Below are 18,824 nucleotides of genomic sequence, written 5' to 3' on the forward strand. Positions count from 1 at the left end.
AAGCTAGCCTGTGCGACAATCCAGCATAATGGAGCCCGCCTGAGATTTACAGACATCTCTGCATAATGATCCTGTATCCGGAATATTAAAACCATTAACAAGTCCTTTATCCCTAGCATCTGTCTGCACCGGATAGAATATGTTGGATACCTTGTTTGCCCCGCTAAAAATAACACCATCCTATTTCCAGCCACATCCAGCTAGACAAAAGGCAGGCCCATATAAATCACACAGCGTCCTCCTATAGAAAGAAAGCAAGTCTGCAGAAGATCTGAATGAGGTTAAATCTAAACCCAAGAACAAAGATTGATAGTACTGCAACTCAACGGTCCTTAGGTGTGGTGGCTTCATTTGTTTTCTTTCTTTTTATTTTGCTCTTTTTTTCCCCCTAATTTTTACCTGGTATTTCTGATATTAATGCACTTCCTGTACTAGGATGACAACTAATGTTGGGCAAACGGTTCAGCCCGAGCATGAGTTCGGGCCATACACTGGCTGTTCAACCCATTCGAATTTATTTGAATTTGCAGCTTTGCTTAATCAGGGTGCATTATAAGTTGGTTGTTAAGGAGCAGGGTCGGAAAGTCGGCCACGGCGTCCTTATCAACCGATGAGTCACCAGCTGTTAATAAAAAATAAAATACCCACACAACCCTGGGCTGTGGTTGTGGGGGTATGTGGGCAGGGGGCTTATCGAAATCTGGAATCCCCTTTTAACAAGGGGGCCCCCAGATCCCGGCCCCCCATGTGAATGAGTAGGGGGTACCAAAAAAGTGTCAATACGTTAAAAAAAAACACAGAAACAGGTTTTTGACAAGTCCTTCATTTTAAAAAAAAAAAAAAAAAGTGTACCTTGATGTGAATCCATCATCAATCACAACGCCACCTCACCACCAGACCCAAAAAAGAAGGAAAAAAACTCTCCCGCCATCCATGAAGGCCAACCGCCTGCTGCAGGCTCCTCTGCCTGACAGTTCTTATAAAGGTAAGGGGCGGGGCCACCTGATGGCACTGCTCCCTTTGTGACGCCAACAACCCAGCATGCACTGGCCTGTGACATCACAAGGGAGCGGTGCCACCAGGCCCTGCCCCCTACCCATGTAAGAACTGTGAGATGGCGGAGGAGACAGTAGACGGCCGGCCTTCGTGGATGGCGGGAGTGTTTTTTCTTTTCCGGGTGCAGTGGGCGGGTGATTGACTATGGATTTACATTGGGGGGCACTTTTTTTTTTAAATAAAGGAATTGTCAAAAACTGTCTGACACTTTTTTCGTGAATGGGTACCCCATACCTATTCACATGGGGGTGCCAGGATCTGGGGGGCCCCTTGTTAAAGTGGGCTTCCAGATTCCGATAAGCCCCCTGCCCCCTCAACCACAGCCCAGGGTTGTTTGCAAGGTGCTTTGGGGGGGAGGGGCCAGAACCAAAAGGGCCTGGTATGGGTGGGGGGCGTTTTATTTTAATATTTCTTTTTACATTCAGTCATCCGTTGTTAAGGGCATGGCGGCCGACTTCCCGGCCTGCTTTTTAACAATCAGCTAATGTTAAAGATGTCGGGGGGCTTCTCTCCAGCAAATGCTTGGGGTATCCAGTGACAAATGCATACAAATATAGGTTGAAACTAAAAACTGTCTGACTTGCTACAATGTGACCAGCTCACAGTAATTATTTGGGGAAAAATATAAAACAAAAATGCAGGCAAGCAGATATTTTGGGGGCTAGTCTATAGAGCTCAATGAAATTCAGAGAAACAGGAACCGACATCTGAATTATTGATGTCATTATAGAACTGTAACTGTAACAAAATGAAACGATACAAATGTCCTTGGCATTCTGATAAGCCTGCTTTGCAAAATGCCGTATTCTGAGAAATGATGTTATACGTTTGTTCTAGGGAGCAGAGTAACAGCGCAATACCAGGAGATCTGTGTACTGACTTTCAGCAGTTCTCAAAGTCCTGTAATGATCAGAAAACCAGGGAAATGTAGGGCAGCGCTTTGCAGATATTTTAAGGTTTTGGTAAAGTATTTTCTGTAAAAAAGAGTCAGCCTAGTGAGGTTTGTTTTTGGGAGATGCTGGAAAGCCCAGTTACCCGGTGCTTTTCTATGTCTTTTATACAATCTGGAACTTTTACCTGGCCACATTTCCCTTGTATTATTTTTAAGAGATTGTAAAGGTGTTTTTTTTTTTTTTTACACTTTAGCCCGGGATGGATTTGCCCCCTTATTGACCAGGCCATTTTTTGTGATACGGCACTGCGTCACTTTAACGGACAATTGCCCGGTCGTGTGACGCTATACCCAAACATAATTTTTTTTGGTGGTATTTGATCACCTCTGCGGTTTTTATTTTTTTGTGCTATAAACAAAGAGTGACAATTTAAAAAAAATATATACTTTTTGCTATAATACACATCCAAAAAAAAAGGTAAATAAATAATTTATTTATTAGTTTAGGCCAATATATAGTCTTCGACATATTTTTGGTAGAAAAAAAAAAAAATCGCAATAGGCTTTTATTGATTGGTTATAGCGTCTACAAAATAGAGGATAGTTTTATGCCATTTGTATTATTATTATTATATTTTTTTTACTAGTAATGGTGGCAATCTGTGATTTTTAGCAGGACTGCGACATTGCAGCGGACAGATCTGACACGTGACACTTTTTGGGACCATTGACATTTATACATCGATCGGTGCTATAAATAGCCACTGATGGCTGTATAATTGTCACTAGCAGGGAAGGGGTTAATACTAGGGAGCGATCAAGGGGTTAAATGTGTTCCCTCAGCATATTCTAACTGTAGGGGATGGGCTGACAGGGACATGACATAGATCACTATTCCCGATCACTGGGAACAGTAGATCTCTGTCATGTCTCCTGTCAGAATGCTCTGACCAGGTCTCTTGGGCTGGAGCACCCCTCCCCCTCTTCATTACCTTACATTAGTGGCCACCAGTGTATAGGAAGAATCCCTTCAGTTCTCCCATATAGAGGAGTTTATCTCCCAAGGTTGAGACACTAGGGACCAGATTGACAAAAGAAAATACGACGTTGTATCTCTGTGATCCGCCCGTCCTAACTATGCGGCTGATTCATAGAATCAGTTCCGCATAGATAGCCTTAAGATCCGACAGGTGTAATTGAATTACACCGTCGGATCTTAGGATGCAATTCTATGCCGGCCGCTAGGTGGCGAGGCCATTGCGGTCGGCGTATAATATGCAAATGACTAGTTACGGTGATTCACGAACGTCCGCGTTACCCGTTGCTCTAACTTTACGTCGTTTCCGTCGAGATACGCGTCGTAAAATTAGGGCTGAGCCCTAGGTGTTCTAAGCAATGTTAAGTATGGCCGTCGTTCCCGCGTCGAAATTGAAAAAATCACGTTGTTTGCGTAAGTCGTCCGTGAATGGCGCTGGACGCCATTTATGTTAACGTCTAAACAAATGACGTCCATGCGACGTCATTTAGCGCAATGCACGTCGGGTAATTTTCCCGACGGAGCATGCGCAGTACGTTCGGTGCGGGAACGCGCCTAATTTAAATGGTGCCCGCCCCATTTGAATTAGGCGGGCTTGCGCCGAGCGGATTTACGTTACACCGCCGCAAGTTTACAGGTAAGAGCTTTGTGAATCAGGCACTTACGCTGTAAACCTGCGGCGGTGTAACGTAAATGGGATACTTTGTCGCAGTAAGTGGGCTTAGCACTATATGACCATATAGTGTGACCAAACACCCGTATTTTTGAATATGTTCAGGTGTTTTCAACTAGCCTTGCAGGATAAATGTCATTTCTTTCTCGTACATCACGGGACACAGAGCAGCATATTCATTACTATGTGGGTTATATGGAGTACCTTCAGGTGATGGACACTGGCAATCTCAAACAGGAAGTGCCCCTCCCTATATAACCCCCTCCCATAGGAGGAGTACCTCAGTTTTTTCGCCAGTGTCTTAGGTGTTGGTCATGGTTTAGCTTACCTCCACATCCTTGGGATTAAGGTGGGCTAACCGGTTCTGTCCAAAGGCCTCAGTGCTAAAGTGGTCAGCAACCGGACCCCAAACCATTGGGGTGTAGCCCATAATGCTTTCTGTTCAGAGAGCTGGACCCTGGGCCCAGAACTTAGAAACCTTTGGGGGCCTAATGTTTCTGTTGCCAGGGTGCTATATGGGCCCAGGACAGTGGCTCCTTCATAGGAACCCAGGGCCTGAAGGTCTAGACGCCACCCACGGAGATGGGGGAAGATTGGACCTCTTGCTGTGCAAAAGTCCTGCGGCATGGAGCAGGTAAGTATTGGGGGAGCTTGCGGAACTTGGTTCTTAGCAGGTTCCCTACAGGGGGTGCACAGGGGGACAGGCCTGGGTATGCTCTGCATTGGCAAGGAATCACTATGTCTATGACAGAGACAGGATGATTCAATCTGTTTTCCCCAGTAATATGTGACCTCCCTGGTAAGTGTTGTTTAGCTGGGCTGCTGGCGCTAGGTGTGGGATCTCTGTAAGAGGGGAGTCTTTTCCAATGCTAAAAGGAGGTCTGTGACCTACCTAAAGGGCTTACCTGCCTGGGTGCCTGCGCTGCTCCGTCCTCCTCCATGTGTGATGGCCCCCGCCGACGGGCGCGCGCGCGCGTGCCCGAGATATAAACAATTTTCGCGCCGTTTTCGTGGTGGGGGCGCGTCCCGGTGGGCGGCGAATCACAAATAAAGGAAGGGGAGGTCCTTCCATTAGCTGCCAAGTGCTCAGTGTCATCCTGAGCTAGAGGAGAGGAGGACACAGAGCGGAGCACGCCGAGGACACCCGGTGGCGAAAGGAAGAATTGCAGTTTTTTCTAAGGACTGTCAAACCTACAGATAGGTTTTCTTTTCCTTTTTTCAGCAGATGGCTATTGGCAATACTTAGTGGGAGACAGAGTGGTTTCTTTTCCTCTTCAAAAAAAAAAAAAAAAAAAAAGAAGAAGGGAAAGAACTGCTGATCTCCCTTCTCAGTTTGGGCGTTAGTCTCTATCGCTCCCAAACCGACAGATCCCCTTAGCTACGTCTGTGGCTGGGTGATAGCAGGTGTACCTCGGTATTGTACCATGCCTTCTGGGTCAGAGGGTACAAGGGGTGGGGATTCCCCCGCAAAATCCGAGGGCTCAGACACGGCTATGCCGCTGCTCTCCCCACAGGACATATCAGGGCACGCCTTGATGGGACCTGGGGGATCTGGTGCTGGGGCTGATCCAGGTCAGTCCAACCCCGGCTTTGTCACTGAGAGAGTTCTTGCTGTTTCTTTAGGTGAACTAGAGAAAAGAATGGCAAAAAGGATAGCTAAAGCTATATCGGGTAGAAAGCGGACTAGGTCTCCGTCACCCGAGCAAGAACCCTCAGACACAGAAATCCTTTCCCTAGGGGAATTGGATAGACTTGACGCTTTGGACCAGGGTGGTTCAGAGATCGAGGATCTGGATACTGAGGGGTCTGGTTCAGCCTCCCAAGGGGAAAGTTTGTGGGTTCAGGCCTTAACGGACATGGTCCATGAGGCATTTAAGTTACCCATACCAGAACCTCAAGTATCGGCGGTTTCAGCTTTAGGCTCTTTAAGAACGCCTCAAAGCAACGTAGTTTTCCCGATCCATCCTCTACTCGAGGAGGTCATGTTTCAGGATTGGATTAAGCCAGATAGAGTCTTTTTACCACCTAAAAAATTCTCTGTTTTATATCCTATGGAGGAGAAATTCTCCAAAAGATGGGCACCCCCGGCGGTGGACGCAGCCATCTCCTAGGTGAACAAATCCTTAACTTGTCCGGTGGAAAACGTACAGGTGTTTAAGGATCCGGTTGATAAACGCTTGGAAACATTACTGAAAGCCTCCTTTACTTCAGCAGGGGCGATAGTTCAGCCCGCTGTGGCTGCTATTGGAATTACCCAAGCATTATCAGATAAGACTAAGCAAATGCTTAAACTTATCCCTGCCCAGCAGGCAGAGGAATTTTCGGATATACCGAGGGCTATACGCTTTACGGTGGATGCTATCAAGGACTCCATCCAGCAGGCATCACGTTTATCCTTATTTCTAATCCATATGAGAAGGCTCTTATGGTTAAAGAGTTGGGAGGCTGAGCCCCCATGCAAAAAGCTCCTGGTAGGGTTTCCCTTCCATGGAGGACGACTCTTCGGAGAAGATCTGGATAGATATATTCAGACTATATCAAGCGGCAAAAGCACTCTCTTGCCAGTCAAGAAGAAAGCCCGAGGGCCCGCGTTTAAGCGCCAGCCCTCCCCGGGACAGGGGCCCTCTAATACCAGACAGTATCGACGGCCTCCTGCAAGATCAGGCTTTAACAATAAGCCACAAGGCCAAGCCACTGGGGGCAAGAAGCAGTGGTACCGCAAGCCTGCGAAGCCAGCCCCCAAGTCGGCCTTATGAAGGGGCGCCCCCACCCACGATGGTGGGGGGAAGGCTACGTCTCTTTGCAGAAGTTTGGGAGGCCAGCATTCCCGACTGCTGGGTACGGTCTTCCGTGGCCACGGGCTACAAACTAGAATTTTCAGAATTCCCTCCTCCTCATTACCAGGAGTCAAGAGTACCAGGCGACCCGGTGAAGGGAGCCGCGTTGATGGCGGCATTGAATCATCTGCTGTGCCAGAAGGTGATAGTAGAAGTACCAGTCCAGGAACAGGGCTTGGGGTTCTACTCCAACCTGTTTATCATCCCAAAGCCCAACGGCGATGTCAGGCCAATTTTGGACTTAAAGGGAGTAAATGCGTACCTAAAGGTCCGCTCATTCCGGATGGAAACTATTCGGTCAGCTGTCGCCGTGCTCCAGAAGGACGACTTCATGGCGTCCATAGACATAAAGGATGCTTACCTTCATGTGCCAATTTTTCAGCCACATCAGGTATTTCTACGCTTCTCGGTGGCTCAGCGTCATTTCCAATTTGTGGCGCTCCCCTTCGGGTTGGCTACGGCCCCCCGGGTATTCACGAAGGTCCTAGCCCCAATCCTAGCCAATCTAAGGACCCAAGGGGTCACGGTCCTAGCTTACCTGGACGACCTCTTGGTCGTAGACCACTCGTTTCCTGGCCTGGAACGAGCAGTCGCCCTAAAGGTTCAGTACCTCGAGAGGTTCGGCTGGGTCCTAAATCGAGACAAATCAGCATTTCGGCCCACAAGGCAGCTGGAATATCTCGGCATGAGATTGGATACAGAACAACAGAGGGTGTTCCTACCTCTATTAAAGGTCAAGGCCATCAAAGAGCTAATACAAATAGTTCTGAGCAAGAGAAAGCCAACTGTTCGCCTATGTATGCGGCTACTAGGCAAGATGGTGGCCACCTTCGAGGCGGTACCGTATGCTCAGAGCCACACTCGCATCCTGCAGGCAGCCATCCTGTCAGCATGGAGCAAGAGGCCTCAGGCCTTGGAGATTCCTTTGCCACTCTCACCAAGAGTCCGGCAAAGTCTATCTTGGTGGTTAAACCCTCAGAATCTCCTGAAGGGAAAGACGTTCAGTCCTGTGACCTGGAATATAGTAACCACAGACGCCAGCCTGATCGGCTGGGGAGCAATTTTGGATGGTTGCACTCGCCAGGGCACTTGGGCAGCGGCAGAGAAGCAGTTGCCCATCAATATCTTGGAGCTCAGAGCTGCCCGACTAGCCCTCAGGGCTTGGACGTCCAAACTGCAGGGGTTCCCGGTGAGAATACAATCGGACAATGCCACGGCGGTGGCATACATAAATCACCAAGGGGGAACCAAGAGTCAAGCCGCTCAGAAAGAAGTGAGCTTGATTTTCTTGTGGGCAGAAGCCCATGTGCCCTGCATATCGGCTATATTCATTCCCGGAGTGGACAACCTACAGGCGGACTTCTTAAGTCGCCAGACTCTATTGCCGGGGGAGTGGTCTCTGCATCCACAGGTCTTTCAGACACTCTGCCAGAAGTGGGGAGTGCCGGACGTGGATATCATGGCATCGAGACTAAACAAGAAGCTAGACAGGTTCAGGTCCCGCACAAGGGATCCCAGAGCCTGCGGAACCGATGCGTTAGTTTGCCCTTGGCATCAGTTCAAACTTCTTTATGCATTTCCCCCGCTCCAGTTACTACCCCGCCTGCTGCGCAGGATCAGGGTGGAGCACATACCAGTCATCCTGGTAGCTCCAGCATGGCCCAGAAGGGCATGGTATTCACTAATCCTGAAGATGGTAGTGGTAGACCCTTGGACTCTTCCTCTACGGCCAGACCTGCTATCGCAAGGTCCGATCCTCCACCCTGCCTTACGGCATCTAAATTTGACGGCCTGGAAGCTGAATCCCTGATTCTCAGGGGTAGAGGTCTGTCTCGGAAAGTAATCTCTACCCTAATCAGAGCCAGGAAACCGGTCTCTAGGGTGATTTATTACAGGGTCTGGAAGGCCTATGTAGGCTGGTGTGAGTCCAAGCGATGGCTTTCTCGCAAGTTTACCATCGATAGAGTATTAAGTTTTCTCCAGCTAGGAGTGGATAAAGGACTGGCATTAAGCACAATCAAAGGACAGATTTCAGCTTTGTCAGTGTGGTTTCAGCGGCCGCTGGCCACCCACTCGCTAGTTAAGACCTTCCTTCAAGGGGTCTTACGTATTAATCCTCCAGTTAAATCCCCGCTTTGTCCGTGGGATTTAAATCTTGTTCTGTCAAGTTTACAGAAACAACCTTTTGAGCCGTTGGCTGAAATTCCGTTGGTTTTACTAACAAGGAAGTTAGTATTTTTGGTAGCCATAGTTTCCGCCAGAAGAGTATCGGAACTGGCAGCCTTATCCTGTAAGGAACCATATCTTATTTTACATAAGGACAAGGTCGTTCTCCGCCCTCATCCTTCCTTCCTACCGAAGGTTATATCCAGTTTTCATCTAAACCAGGATTTGGTATTACCATCCTTCTTCCCTAAACCTACTTCCAGAAAGGAAGGGTTGCTGCATACCTTGGATATTGTCAGGGCCATGAAGGCCTATCTTAAAGCTACAGAGAAGATCCGGAAAACAGATGTGTTGTTCATTTTACCGGATGGGCCCAAGAAGGGGCAGGCAGCTGCAAAATCCACCATCTCGAGATGGATTAAACAGTTAATCTCTCAGGCCTACGGCTTGAAAGGGTTGCCTCCTCCGTTATCATTAAAGGCTCATTCTACTAGGGCCATGGGCGCCTCCTGGGCAGCACACCACCAGATCTCTATGGCTCAAGTTTGCAAGGCGGCAACCTGGTCTTCTGTCCACATGTTTACAAAATTCTACCAGTTGGACGTAAGAAGGAATACTGATACAGCCTTTGGGCAGGCAGTGCTGCAGGCTGCAGTTTGAGACCCTCGGATTCCGGGGGCTCCCTTTTGAGTTAAATTTAAAATTATTTTTTCTCAACTAAGTTGGATTTATTATGATTTAAGTATATCTCTAAATTAAATCCTTTTGTCTTGGGAAGATGTTCTCCCTCCCCTCATTGTAAGCATTGCTTTGGGACATCCCACATAGTAATGAATATGCTGCTCTGTGTCCCGTGATGTACGAGAAAGAAAAAGGGATTTTTAATACAGCTTACCTGTAAAATCCTTTTCTTGGAGTACATCACGGGACACAGAGCTCCCACCCCTCTTATGGGGACCATTTTGGGAGGCATACTGCTTGCTACAAAACTGAGGTACTCCTCCTATGGGAGGGGGTTATATAGGGAGGGGCACTTCCTGTTTGAGATTGCCAGTGTCCATCACCTGAAGGTACTCCATATAACCCACATAGTAATGAATATGCTGCTCTGTGTCCCGTGATGTACTCCAAGAAAAGGATTTTACAGGTAAGCTGTATTAAAAAATCCCTTTTTTTGCATGTGTGTGCTATAATCTGTTTTGTATTGTCTTTGGTCTTATAGCACACCATCTTGGATGTACAGCATTTTAAGGGTGTGCCCCCCAAGTATGTTTTTGTATTTTGTCTGTCAGAATAGGGATCCCCATTCTGCCTCTGTACACTGCAATCGCAGGTCGCCGGCGGACATTGAGTCAGAAAAGGGTGGGCTCGGGGAGCAGAGCACTGCGCTAGAAGTTCATCCAGTTGTGTGACAATAGCGAATGAATATCCACTATTGTAACACTGATTCTCCTCCCGGCCAATCAGGAAGCGGGTCATGAGACCCGTCACCGATTGGCTCAAAGGAGATCCGATCGGACTGGCCGCCAGGAGGAGGAGGGAGGAGATGCATGCAGGGAAACTGAGAAAGCAGCTGCCCAGAGCACGGAGAGAAGCTGCCGCCGCGCTGCCCCCGTGATGGGGTGAGTGCGGGGTCCAGACTGATTGACTGACCAACCAACATTTTGCATTTTACATTCTTTCCTTCTCTTTTTTTGTCTCTTTCTTCCATAAACTCTTTGCTTCTTCTGATAAGTGTAATTCCTGGGAATTTGAAAACAGGGTTTTAGTTTCTTTAAATTCCTTCCTGATCATCAATTGTTTAACAAATCTCCTATTTCCCCTGCCTTCCTCTGTGTGCCAGCTATTAACCGTTCCTTTTGCGTTGTTCATCTCTTTGCCAATAGTGTTCGTGTTTTCTCTCTCTCTCATTGTTTTATTATTGATAAGTAATAACCAAACCTATTAACATATAATACTAAATAATGAAAATGTATTGTTTATTGTATATTGTTAAAGTGGATGTAAACCCAATTCATGAAATTTGAGCTGGGCAAATTTATCTGCAGCATTTTGTTATCTCTCTTCAAAGAGCCAAGTCCCATAGCTCTCTCCTGATCCGTTCCTCTGTTATCAGCCTTGATAACTCCTGGGCTAAAAGCAGCCTGACTTTTCTGTCAGGGGAGGTTGCTAAAATAGATTAACAGGGAGCTGGACCTGTTACAACACCCCTCTAATAATCTCTGCCTATGATGAGAGGACTATTTTTATTATATTTTTAGGGCTGAATTTAGTGTATAGAAATGCAGAAAAATGTGTTACATTTTCCTTGTAGGCATACCTACTATTACAGATTTCTATATAATAAAGAGGCAATAGATTATTTGTCTTAAATCCATGAGTAAATAGAGAACCACCAAAAACTGGCATGTAATGGAGGTTGGTTTTTAGGCCATAAAGGTACTCCTATTTCAAACTCCTGGTGATCTATTGTTTAAAAAAAAAAAAAACTAACATTTTAGTTTACAAGATGATTGTGACCTGCCAAAGATTGTCCATTAACCCAGGGTGTGTTAGGGTCACCCAAAAAACTTTCATCTAAGCACCATGGACATACCTTATATGACCTAGGCCTCCTCATTCACCATGTTTGAAAACCTGGTAGGTCTCACTCTGAATTACACCTACTGTGTAAATAAAGGCTAAAAAAAGGGTAAGTTCACCTTTAAAGAAAAATGTATGAGGTGAACTTGCACAGGTCCCCCTCCTCGCCCCCCCTCCCCCCCCCCCAATTCCCACTGACCTGGATCACGGCAATCTCCGCTTCCAATCCCCAGTATAGCTTCACCAGGAGTCCGGGGCTTAGAAATCCTCCTGAGCTGAATGAATGTCCAAAACGTCCCTCATCAGGAGGGAAGTTTTGGGGCACTCTAATTGGTCAGCACCGTGAAGGAGGGGGACCTGTGTGAGTTCACCTTACAGATTTTTCTGTAAAGGGGAACTTACACTTTAAGGACCGAAAGGATTTTCCTCCTTAACAGTCCATTTTTTGCGATACGGCACTGCATCACTATAACTGACAATTGCGTGTACCCAAACAAAATTTATGTCCTTTTTTTTCACACAAATAGAGCTTTCTTTTGGTGATATTTAAACACCTTTGCGGTTTTTATTTTTTGCACTATAAACAAAAAAATTTGTGTCAACTTTGAAAAAAACACAATATTTTTTACTTTTTGCTATAATAAATATAAAAAAAATACTTTCTTCATCAGTTTAGGCCAATATGTATTCTGCTACACAATAAGCGTATATTGATTGGTTTGCGCAAACGTTATAGTATCTACAAAATAGGGGATATATTTATGGCTTTTTTATTATTATTTTTTTTTTTTTACTAGTAATGGCGGTGATCAGCGTTTTTTTTTTTTTTTAAACAATAATGTTTATTAAGATTTTCACATAGAAAACAATAGCATCAATGATATTTGTTATTAAACTTACATATGTTATGGTAAACAAAAAAAGAGAAATCGTCAGATAAGTTACAGTAGCCTGACAGAGTTATACTGTACTTTAAACAGCGAGCAATTTGTGTGATGGAGGTATTGCCTACTAACCCCGACACCCCAATTTGGGAGCTAACTGTGTCAAGGGCTCATATGCAACACGGCCAGTCACCATCCCAGATATATCTCTTGGTTTTGCGAAGAGGGGATGGGAACAAATAAGTATTTGCATATCAGAATAGATAAGCGTGGCAGTACGAGAAACAATTGAACAGTGAAAAATGACATTACTGCACATGTTATTTGAAAGATATAGACATTATTACCTAAACAAGTTCTAAACTGAATATGAAACAGACTAAGGATAAAAGGAATAGTTCTTGAGATGCTCCAGTGGATTAAAGTGTTAAACTTCTATGATCCTTGATCCATAGTGCCCAGTTTCTATAGAAAGACGGGGAATCAGCGATTTTTTTAGTGGAACTGCAACATTGTGGCGGATAGATCAAACACTTGACACTTTTTTGGGACCAGTGACATTTCGATCAAAAAATAGCCACTGATTACTGTATAAATGTCACAGGTAGGGAATGGGTTAACACTAGGTGATTAAGGGGTTAAGTGTCCCCTAAGAAGGTTTTTCTAACTGTGGGGGAGAGTACTGACAGGGAGTAGAGAGAGAAAGCTGGTTCTAATCACTAGGAACAGTAGATCTCTCTCTACTTCCCTGATAGAACGGAGATCTGTCTGTTTACATTGACAGGTCCCCGTTCTGTCTCTGTGAAGAGTGATCGCGGGTGGCCGGCAGACATCGCAACCGCCGACCACACGCATCGGCTCCTACGTTGCGCCATGAGCGCGCCCCCCCTTTATCCCTTAAAACGGCCGACATACAATGACGGCATTTTGCGCAGGAGAGCCAACCTGGTGGGTGGTCGTTAAGTATTTAAAGGGGTGTGGTTTAATCGAGTCTGACTTGCATAGTGCAGAACACAGTAATGTTAAATAGGGAATGTACAATGCAGAGTGTATGTGCAGGAGAGGAGTCCGGAGTGTATGGAGGTGGGTAGCATGTACAGGTGAGGAGTGTACAGCGGTGGGTAGTTTGCGCGGGAAGGTGTCAGTAATGCAGTGGACGGTGTCAGTAGTTTTTTGTTTTTATTATTTTATCTATTATTATTCACAGTTTTGTTGTTTATTATTATTTTTTTTATATTTTTTTAACAGTGCTTCTGGGGAAGGGGTGGGTGTCAGTAGGGCAGTTTAATTTTTTTTGGGCCGGAGCAGAGGCGAGGGAGCACACGGGGGTCGGACGAGGAGGAGGACACGGAGGGGGGCCGAAGAAGGACACAGGAAACAGTTGAGGATGATCTGTGTGGCAGGAGGGACTGCTGTGAGCACCGATCTCCTTGTATGGCTTTTCAGCTGACAGATGCGAGAGGGAGAGGAGGAGAAGCGTCTGTCAGCTGCTTCATTGATAGCTATACAAGGTAATCAGTGTTTGCAACTGTCCCTCCCACCGCGCCGATTATCCCTGACTGTGAACCATGGGATCATCCATGTGTGCAGGGTGGGTCACGGTGGCTAAAACAAAAATATTTTCTTTCCTAATGCTTTTGGGTCTATCTAACCATTGTTAGCCGGCAAAAGATTCTAACATGACTGTTTCAGGTAATTTACATCAAAATTTACAGTGGATAATACCATAAAGAAGGGGGTTGGAAAGAAGAGAGTTTAACCCCTTAAGGACCGCCACACGCAGATTTACGTTGACAGAATGGCACGGCTGGGTCAGCCGTGTGGTCACGTGCGCACCGCCGGGGGCGCACTCGCGACCCTGTTGCAAGCTCTGTGACCGCTCCCGCGGACTCGCTGTCCGCCAGTGTCCCACAATTGGGTCACAGAGCTGAAGAACGGGGGGATGTTAGTGTAAACACAACATCTCCCCGTTCTTTCTAGTGACATGTCACTGATCGTCTGTTCCCTGTTATCGGGAACAGCGATCAGTGACGGGTCACAGGAAGCCACGCCCCCTAACAGTTAGAATCACTCCCTAGGTCACACTTAACACCTTCAGTGCCCCCTACAGGTTAATCCCTAAACTGCCAGTGTAATTTTTACAGTAATCAGTGCATTTTTAGAGCACTGTACGCTGTAAAAATGACAATGGTGTCAAAAGTGTCCGATGTGTTCGCCAAAAAGTTGCAGTCACGATAAAAATTGCAGATCACCGCCATTACTAGTAAAAAATTATCCCCTATTTTGTAGACGCTATGGACCAGATTCACGTACAGCGGGCGCAAGTTTACGTAACCGGTTTCCGTTACACTGTCACAATTTTTCCGATTTAGTGCCCGATCCACAAAGCACTTACCTGGAAATTTGCGGTGGTGTATCGTAAAAAGGTCCGGCGCAAGGCGGTCCAATTCAAATAGGGCGGGTACCATTTAGAATTAGGCGCGCTCCCGCGCCGGACGTACTGCGCATGCTCCCGTCGCAAATTTCCCGACGTGCTTTGCGCGAAATTACGACGCGCCGACGTTTTGTGAATCGCAACGTGAAAAAAGATTTACGCCGGGAAAAATAAAAGATTTAAAAAAAATTCAAAAACGACGCGGGAAAGGCAGGCATACTTTAACATGGTGGAGTACTTTTACACCATGTTAAAGGTGCCCTATCTTTGCAACGGAAATCTAACACTCGCGACAACGTAACGACGGGAAAAAGCTTTGTGGATCGCCGGAACTCCTAATTTGCATACCCGACGCTGGTTTACGACGCAAACTCCCCCCAGCGGCGGCCGCGGTACTGCATCCTAAGATCAGACAGTGTAAGTCCATTACACCTGTCGGATCTTCTGCCTATCTATGCGTAACTGATTCTATGAATCAGTCGCATAGTTAGAAACAGAGATACGCCGTCATATCTCTTTTGTGAATCTGGCCCTATAACTTTTGCGCAAACCAATTAATAAAAGCTTATAGCGATTTTTTTTTTACCGAAAATATGTAGAAGAATAAGTATCGGCCTAAACTAAGGAAAAAATATATATTTTTAGATATTTTTGGGGGATATTTATTATAGAAAAAAGTAAAAAATATTGAATTTTTTTCAAAATTGTCGCTCTATTTTTGCTTATAGCACAAAAAATAAAAACCGCAGAGGTGAGCAAATACCACCAAAAGAAAGCTCTATTTGTGGGAAAAAAAATAATGTCAATTTTGTTTGGGAGCCACGTCGCACAACTGCACAATTGTCAGTTAAAATGAAGCAGTGCCGAATCGCAGAAAGTGGTCTGGTCTTTGGCCAGCCAAATGATCCGGGGCTTAAGTGCTTAAATTGTAATTGCTAATATAGATGATTAATCACCTCCAGCTGTTCCTTAGTGCTCTTCATTAGTGCTTCCTCAAACATTTTTGCCCGGTCTCTCAGCGAATGATTCTGGAACGTCAAAGTATCAACTTGATCCTGTGGGAGAAAATAGGACTTTATGAGAAAATCTGTTTTACCATTAGTCAATAACCAGATATGCAGATACTGTATGTCTAATGCAAACTTCCAGCATCAGCTCAAAATGACGTTCGGCAGTATAGAAAAAACGGGATGGGTGGAAGGGGACTTCCTAGTATTACTGTAGGGGTCCTTTCACACGTGCGGACCGTATGTCCGCATTTTCATCCATCCGTTGCGGATGAAAACGGGACATACATTGGTCCCTATGTGATTGCGGGTGTCAGCGGATGACCATCCGCTGACACCCGTAATCGTCCGCCTCCGCAAAGATTCGATTTTTCGGACGGAAGAAAATCCTATTTTTCTTCCGTCTGGCGGATCGGATCGGGTGAACACGGACATACGGTCTGTGTTCATCCGATCCCCCATAGGGGAGAGCGGAGGAAAGACAGGGTGGTCCCTGCACAGTGTGCGGGGACTGCCCTGTCGGCCGACGGCTCAGCGGGGGTTTTACGGATGATCCCCGCTGAGCTTTTACGGACACACGGAGGCGGATCATTACTGATCCACCCGTGTGAAAGGGCTCTAATACAGAGGTCTATGAAAGATTTATTTTTACGAGTTTACACTGTAACCTTCATTATATATCATACAAGGCTGCCAGGGAAATTCCAAACGGCCCTAACAGCACTTTACCAGTGGTCGTTCTCTTAAAGCGGAGCTCCACCCTAAAGTGGAACTCCCACTGATCGGATCCCTCCCCCCTCCGGTGTCACATTTGACACCTTTCAGGGGGGAGGGGGGTGCAGATACCTGTCTAAAGACAACTATTTGCACCTAATTCAGGCAAGCATTTGTGCCAGTTTTGGTAACATTACCAACTCATGCGGCAAATTCAGGTAGTTCTTACTACTGCCACTTTAGGAACCTGTCACTATGGCAGCAAAAAAAGATGTTAAAGAATTACCGTTACAGTTCTCAGATAATGATAAGGTAATTAAGACCAACACTGAGCTGGTATACAGAGGTACGCGGCATACGCCAGTACTCAGAGTGGACCGCGCCTGTGCTGAGGAACATGTGACAGATTCCCACACATACAGGATGCTCAATGCCATTCACCTGTCAGCCGGGAGATTCTTGGCTAAAAGCTAAATGTAAATGGGAATACAAGTGATATCATACCCAATGACAATGGCCATAATACCATATGGCAATGGCCAGTTGACATATGACTTGTCACTGAGTGGGCGAAGCCTGATGAAGAACTGAGAGACTATTTTCCCATCAGGTCCGCTTTACTTGCGCATGACAATGGGCTGATTCAGAAGCCACTAATAAACTGAATAGCAGCTATGGATCCGCCCACTGCTGTGTGCTGCCAATCAAAAGTAAAGCAGAGCTAGTCTATTAGTTGTCTTAGGCTGGCCATACATTATAGAATTTTCTTGTACAATTTTCCTTTAGATTTACCAGAGCCATATAATATGAGGTCAAATCTATACACTTTCAATTTGTATGCAGTCAGGCAAGCCCCTGTACTACATAATTGAAGGTAAATCTAAAGAAAGTAGAACAAGAAAATTGTATAATGTATTGTCAGCTTTACACTTTAGTGTCAAACACTTGACTTGCTTTCCCTGCACACATTGTATAAAGATGCAGTCATAGTTGAGCATTCAGTTAGGGCCTAAAGAACTTTGGGCCAGATTCACAAAAGGGATACGACGGCGTATCTGCTGATACGCCGTCGTATCCCTGTTTCTATCTATGCGACTGATTCATAGAATCAGTTACGCATAGATATCCCTAAGATCCGACAGGTGTAATAGTTTGTCGGATCGTAGGATGCAGTACCGCGGCCGCCGCTGGGGGGAGTTTGTGTCCTAAACCAGCGTCGGGTATGCAAATTAGCAGTTACGGCAATCCACAAAACGTTTTCCCGTCGTTACGTCGCCGCAAGTGTTAGTTTGCCGTCGCAAAGATAGGGCACCTTTTACAAAGTGTAAAATTACTACACCATGTAAAAGTATACCCGTCTCTCCCGCGTCGCTTTTGAATTTTTTTGATTTTTTTTTTCCCGGCGCAAGTCTTTTTTTCACGTCGCGATTCACAAAACGTCGGCGCGTCGTAATTTCGCGCAAAGCACGTTGGGAAATTTGCGTCGGGAGCATGCGCAGTACGTCCGGTGCAGGAGCGCGCCTAATTTAAATGGTACCCGCCCCATTTGAATTGGCCCGCCTTGCGCCGGACGGATTTAGGATACACCGCCGCAAATTTCCAGGTAAGTGCTTTGTGGATCGGGCACTTAGACAGAAAATTTGCGGCGGTGTAACCTAAATCGGTTACGTTACGCTGCGCCCGGGCTACGTGAATCTGGCCCTAATTTCCTAATTTTTGGTGCAGTGCAGTGTGTCATGGATCCTCCAGTGCCCTGCACTCCAAATGAAATATACCGTATATACTTGAGTATAAGCTGACCCACCTAATTTTACCACAAAAAAATGGGAAAACTTATTGACTCGAGTATAAGCCTAGGGTGTCCATCTGCATGGCTCACTGTGCCTCACTGTATCCATGTGCCCGTGCCTCACTGTGCCCATGCCTCACTGTGCCCATGCCTAGACTTGTGTTTAACATGGGAGTATATAGAAGGGGTGCCCGAATTTGAAAAAACGGTGCTTCCCGGCCGTAGGTCCCCCAGACAACAAACTTTGCACACTTGTAGAGGAAGAGTGGGGCTAAATGTGTGCCAAGTTTGGTGTCCAGGGGAGCTACGGCTGGCCAGTACCGGGTCCCCAAATCCGTGAGATAAGGGAAAAAAGATAACTCGAGTATAAGCGGGGGGGGGGGGGGGGGCATTTTCAGCACAAAAAAATTAAAATTTGCTGAAAAGCTCGGCTTAAGCCCCGTACACACGACCTGAAAATCGTACGAAAAATGCCGCTTTCGAAACGATCGTAAGATAATCGGATCGTTAGTACAGAGCTTCCGAGAGCCGATCAGGACAGTTCATCCCATTTTATTCTATCGGACATGCACGGAATTTTTTTTCGTACGATGCCAGATCGGATGATTTTGGTTTAATCAGTACAGCTGTCGTTCGAAAATGCAATACAAATGCTTTACAACACGACATCACTTCCAATTTTTTATTCTGCCGTACGAGAATTTTCGTGACTTAAACTTATCAGATTCGACGTGAGATTAGCATACAAGAAAA

The 18,824-nt window shown here is 46.1% G+C and overlaps 1 protein-coding gene across 1 annotated transcript in view; it reads right to left on the bottom strand.

Moving 5' to 3' along the window:
* Nucleotides 1-18,824, bottom strand: part of MTUS2 (microtubule associated scaffold protein 2) — a 472,945-nt gene that overhangs the window by 14,839 nt on the left and 439,282 nt on the right. Inside the window, exon 11 of the mRNA XM_040340468.1 lies at nucleotides 15,518-15,616. Coding sequence (XP_040196402.1) covers nucleotides 15,518-15,616 — 99 coding nt within the window. The remainder of the gene's footprint in view (nucleotides 1-15,517; nucleotides 15,617-18,824) is intronic.

The sequence above is a fragment of the Rana temporaria genome, chromosome 2, assembly GCF_905171775.1.
Source record: "Rana temporaria chromosome 2, aRanTem1.1, whole genome shotgun sequence".
Lineage (NCBI taxonomy): Eukaryota > Metazoa > Chordata > Amphibia > Anura > Ranidae > Rana > Rana temporaria.